This window comes from Terrapene carolina, unplaced genomic scaffold (genome assembly GCF_002925995.2).
Source record: "Terrapene carolina triunguis isolate 2854851 unplaced genomic scaffold, T_m_triunguis-2.0 Scaffold19057, whole genome shotgun sequence".
NCBI classification, from domain to species: domain Eukaryota; kingdom Metazoa; phylum Chordata; order Testudines; family Emydidae; genus Terrapene; species Terrapene triunguis.
Window position 1 is genome coordinate 1 of NW_020683408.1, and position 5,691 is coordinate 5,691.

A 5,691-nucleotide genomic window follows, 5' to 3' on the forward strand; every position below is an offset into this window, starting at 1 on the left:
CTCTGTTTCTAGGCCATTAGGTGATGGTAACACTGAAGAAGTTTTAAAGTGGGATATATGTATCCTTTAGTGACTTATATTTTTGTGCAATACTCCCTGAACATGATTGATTGTGGGATCCTGGAGAGAGGTACTGTTGAGCCTTCGTTAGTCAGATATCCTGGTGACTGCAGTAGAAACAGCTAGATCGGGGGGGGGGGGGGGGGGAGACAAGGGGAAGGTTTGAACCACCAATCCACAGTACAGGAGAAGTGATCAAACTGAACTTGTACTAATCCCAGTGCTCCACAGAGCATCAAATTTTCAAAAATTCCAAATGTTTGCTTTTGCTTTGTCTGTAAAAGATGTGGATTTTTTTTTTTTTTTGAAGCGTGTTGATCTTTGAGGATTTGTCGAATTAGTGTTTAAATTTAACTATCAGTTTGGAAACTGTTCCCGTTAAGCTGGTATAACACTGTAGGCGTTCACTCTAAGGGACAGGGTGTGACTGGTAAACTTTCATTTTTATGTGCTGGTCAAATAGATAATGCTAGTGAGCAAATTAAGGGGAACAGATTTGCTGAAATATAAATAGTAAATTGGGGGAGGGGATATCCACAGAATTGCCAAGAAGCATATCAAGGCTTGTTCAGCCTTTCAACTGAATTGCATATTTGTCTGTTTTGCAGAGGAGGTGGCCAAGTTAGAGAAGCACTTAATGCTTCTCCGCCAGGAGTATGTAAAGCTGCAGAAGAAGCTAGCTGATACAGAGAGGAGATGTACTCTGTTGGCTGCCCAGTCTAACAAAGAGAATGCCAGTGACTCTTTCATCAGTCGACTTCTCACCATTGTAGCTGAGCTTTATGAGCAGGAGCAGTATAGGTAAGAAATGCATCTTGGGACTAGAAGCAATATTGAGGCAACTATAAATCTCTTCCTCACCAGCTATTTCAGATTCTGAACTCTTAAGGGGGAGGGACTGTCCTTCATTGTGTATTTGGTTAAAATCAAGTATTGGCCTGTCTGATGAATCTAATCAACCAGTTCTCTTCAAACATGGTATGCTTCAGGATAACTTAACGGGAAACTTGCGGTGTGAAGTTTGATGCTGGTGTCTTATTTTGTTCAGATAACACCTGCTTTATTTTTACAAAATAGTGTTCTTAAAACCAACCATCTCTTTAGGTTTTTCTACATGGCGTAGCAATGCAAGAGGAGTGTGATTTGTAAAGCGCTCTAACGTGGTGTGCTCTAACTCCCCACCCCCACCGACCCTGCTGGTGTCTTCTGGACGTCTCTAAATGGTACCTAATCTGACTATTAATGTGAACCTTTTTTGAGGGGGCCAGCAGGATTTGCATGGGGCAATTAGAGCGCTTTACAAATCGCATCCCTCTAGTGCGCTTTGCTGGCACTTTGTAGACAGTCCTTTATCTGAGACTTGGATGATCCTGAAAGAGCATTCCTTGTTCACTATTTGTATTGGCAACATAGTGTAGAGCTAGACTTTTGTACTATTTCTGAAGTTATTGGAAATGAAACGCAGCTTGGAGAATAAAACTGTATGCCTTGTTCCATCTTTCAGGCTCTTTTTCTTGGAACACCTCTTATTCATTTTTGCATTTGTCATATTTCATGTGGAAATTGACTTCCAGGGAATGTTTATTCCATGGATAAAACAAGGCAATGGGAACGTTTCTCTGCTACTTAATTATGATAATGCAGTGATTATACAGATTTTAAAGTTTTTAAGGCCCTGTGCAAAAGCTCAAGTCCTTCTGAATAGGAGTAACCAGGTCTTAAAGTGGAAGACCCTAGGTTTGGGTGAAATATGCTAATACATTTAAAAAAAAATAAAAAAAAACATTATCTTCTATTCTTCTGAGTAGAAGTCTGTCGCTTCCTAAAAGGATAGGACCAGAAAAGGTTCTATATTTCATCTTTTTCTAGTGTGCAGGAAATCTGATTCTAAGCTGACTGTGTTCTGGCCATCCAGGTAATAAATCTAGGACAGTGGTATGTGCCACTTCTAAGAAAAGATTGCATTAAATCTGTACTAGCAAATGTAGTGTAAAGTGCAGTATGGAAAATGGGTTATGGAGTATGTGTTAAGGACAGCTCTTAATAGTCTAACACTGTGCACTGAAAACTTTGAGCCAGGTAATTTTGACTTTATCAAGCAAGCAGTTGATTGTCTGTCTTAAAAACAAACACAAAAAACACTACCACCTCTGCAAAAACGCACACAAGGATCAGGAAAAATCAATCTGTTTGGGGAACTAGTCTAACAAATACTACTTTGCAAATTTGACTTTAAATTTTTTTTAACTTGTATCTTGCCATGTACAAACTTAAGCAAGTGCGATAGCCAAAAGAGTTTGTATGAAAGCATTGATAGACAAAAAAGAATCATAACCTAGATCTGCTCTGCTTTGAGTGTTGAGGGTTTCGTAGCTGGTCGTGTCCCGTCCCCCCCCCCCCCTTTTTTTTTTTTTTTTTTTTTTTAAGGAATAGGGTAGTGGTCCAAATGTTAGACCCAAAAATAAATGATTTCTGTTGGAAATAAACATTTAAGTTCCCAAGGAAGGCTTTGTTAGGTTTGGGGTGGGGTGGGGAGTAGTGATTGCTTTTGTTAGCAAGAACAAATGGATGAAAAATCCATGTTCAAGAACCTAACCCCTTAGCTATATGTTAGATGGAGAAAATGATCAGTCTGTGTACTGCTTCTGAATAAAAAGAATGCTCTGACTAAAAATGATCCGTATGGGATCAGTGTTCCCTGACAGCAGCTGTACTGGAAATGGGGTATTTCTGGGTTTTTGCTTTCATACAGGTTGACTGCTCTGTCAAATGTGCTTTGTTTATAGTCCTTTCAGTAATCTTTCCTGAAAGCCTGTGTGGCTGACTGCAACATAGTATTCTCTGGGCTGAATCTTGGGTCTCTACACTCCCCATCTCCTCAATTATTCATTTTGGTCTGTGCTGTATGAACTGCTTACTGGATTTTTTTTTTAAATGAAAATCACAGGGCTTAGCTTGTATTTTCCTTGTGGCAATGACAGTTGGGTTACTCTTAAAAATATCTTACTTAACTAGTTGAAAGAATGAACCTAGCATTTTGCATTAATATATTAATGCAAGAGGCTTCTACCTAATAGTAAACAATTCAGCCTAAATTTAGCTGCTTAAATGTTTTTACCTTGTAGATATTTGTGACAGATGCAGAGTCCATAAGTGCCTAAGCACAGGGGGTTATGTTTGTATATATGTGTGCTTTTTTCTTCTATCAGTGATCTGAAGATAAAGGTTGGGGACAAGCACATCAGAGCTCACAAATTTGTGTTGGCAGCCCGCAGTGAGACTTGGAGTCTAGCCAACCTAGTGTCAACTGAGGAACTGGATCTGTCAGGTTAGTTGCTGCTTGTCGGTGTACGATGCTTTGAATGTCTTTGGAACAACTAATGAAAGGGCCCTTTGGGAAAAGGTTACATATCATCATTCAGAATACTACTCTGACTACAGAGAGTTTTCCATTAATTATGGAGCTTGGACTGTTTCTGTAACATGGTAACAGGCTTGCAAATTTAATGTTAGTTAAATCAATAACCCACCCTCTCCATTTTAATGATGTGGAAGGTAAGTGTGGTGTGGTTCACTCGCTTCCTTAATAGGGAATTAAACATAGTGTAAAAAGCAAAGCTGTCTGAAAGAGCCAGATTACTCCTTTGCTTTAAGTTTTCTATGAATCTAGCCTGCTTGATATCTTTGAGAAAATGTGCCCTGGCACATCATCTTTAGAGACCTGTGGTCAAATAGCTTATCCAGGCTGCAAAAACAGCACCTACTGCTGAACCCAAATGGCTTGTGAATTTTCTCTGAGAAGCACTCTACTTTTGGTAAAAAGGGAGTAATCACAAATTGCCATTCACAATAACATTTCTGAGTTTAAAGCAGGATATAGCAGGCTTTTCATTTCATGTGCTCATACAGTGATGGGTACTACTTATAATCACTCTGAGAAAGTGGACATTGAAAACCTCTGTTTGCTTTACTATCTGAAGAACTAATATTGATCAAGTAAGTTTTTAGTTGTTTTATCATGACACTAGAAACTTGTCTGACTGCCTCTTCATGCTGCTCAGTGACAGTGTTGCATGAAAGCACTTTTCAGCAACACTAGTACAATCAATGCGAGTCTTGGAATTGCCAACTGACACAAGCTTTCTTAAATGTAGCTTTTTCATGATGAAAAGTGCTCCATATTCAATGCTGGGCTGAGTAAGTAGTTATCTTAACTTCTAGCTTACTAACTAGATGAAAATGTTGATTAAACTCTGTAGAGAACTGCAACTTAAGGGAAGGTTGGACAGTGTCCATTTCAAAAAGTGCAGGAGTTGATGTGACTAGAATGATACCACATCTATTGAACTAGTCTTACCTGGTAAAGATAGTATCTTGGTTCAGGGATTGTACATAGTTCCTCTGTTCTGTTGCCATGGTGATCCCTGCTGGCTAGTTAGAACAGTTTGTGCACCTCTTAACAAGATGACTTGGCCTCAATCTGATTTTAGTGGAAGAAAAGATAATGTTATCCTTTGAGCAAGAGCAGCTTGCAGATGGAAAGGGATGGAAAACTTAAAGTATGGCCTGTCAGTCTGCAAGACTAAACTTCTGGCACTGCTATCAAAGCCTTTGATTAATCATGAATCCTAGAAACAAGCCACACTTTGGGAAGAAGCAAGCCATAGCAAATCATCTTCTTTGCAGAAGCTTCACTTCAGAAAAGTTCCCACACCTTCCTGCCATCCAAACAGTCTGAGAAATAGGTCAGAAGATATATTACATAAACTGCTCTTCATGCCAGTTACTGTACCTCTAGTTGTGATAACCTTAGTGCTAGCATTACAAAGCTCCTGATGCAAAGTGTTAGGATAACTTGCATTAACACTTTATTGGGAAATCCTGAATTTAGTCACTGAGAGATTAAGGAATAGCAGTTTTATATCCTCATTTCAAGACTTGTACCATACAAATACTGAATATCCAGTTATCGTTAACATTTAAGTTGGGACTGTAGTAAAAGGAAGCTATTTCCCTCTGGACAAAGTAATCTTTATTAAAACTGTCTTGTGTCAATTGTACATGGTCATGATGCTCATTAGGACTATTTCACCTGAAGCTGGGTCACCTAGTGTATCTGTTAGTCTTTGAGAGTGAGACACAGACAGACATGCACCCAACTGTTAGATTTGAGACTAGTTTCACATGCACATTCCATTTCTGAGCCTATTGGCTCAATTTCATAAAAGCCTCCTGTAATTGACTAAATAGTACAGTTTCATAGTCCATATGGTAAAATATCTGTAAAATGTTTCTAAATATTGTTTAGGTTTCCCTCCTTTTGGAAAAGGACACTAAATGACAGTGTCCAAACTGAAGAGCTGTATAAAACTTGCTCTCTAGCTGCTTGCAGAGTTATAGCTTTGTTGGTCCCAGGATGTTAGAGACAAGGTAGGTGAAGTAATACCTTTTCATGGACTAGTTTCTGTTGATGAGAGAGAAGCTTTAGAGCGTACACAGAGCTCTGTGTAAGCTCAAAAGCTGGTCCATGAAAAGAGATTCCCTCATCCACCTTGTGTCTTTAGCTACTTTAAAGTAGCTTGGCCTGTTCTGCTTGAGATGTTTACCTTACTGTGCTGGCACAGGGTGCTG

The 5,691-nt window shown here is 39.1% G+C and overlaps 1 protein-coding gene across 1 annotated transcript; it reads left to right on the forward strand.

The window, feature by feature from the left end:
- Positions 1–668: 668 nt before the first annotated feature.
- On the forward strand, positions 669–3,388 carry LOC113408570 (rabankyrin-5-like; the record flags this gene model as incomplete). The annotated part of the gene is made up of 2 exons (XM_026661895.1): positions 669–861; positions 3,270–3,388. Coding segments are annotated over 2 exons (312 nt in total), but the record flags the coding sequence as incomplete, so codon positions are not given.
- Between the last annotated feature and the right edge of the window lie 2,303 nt (positions 3,389–5,691).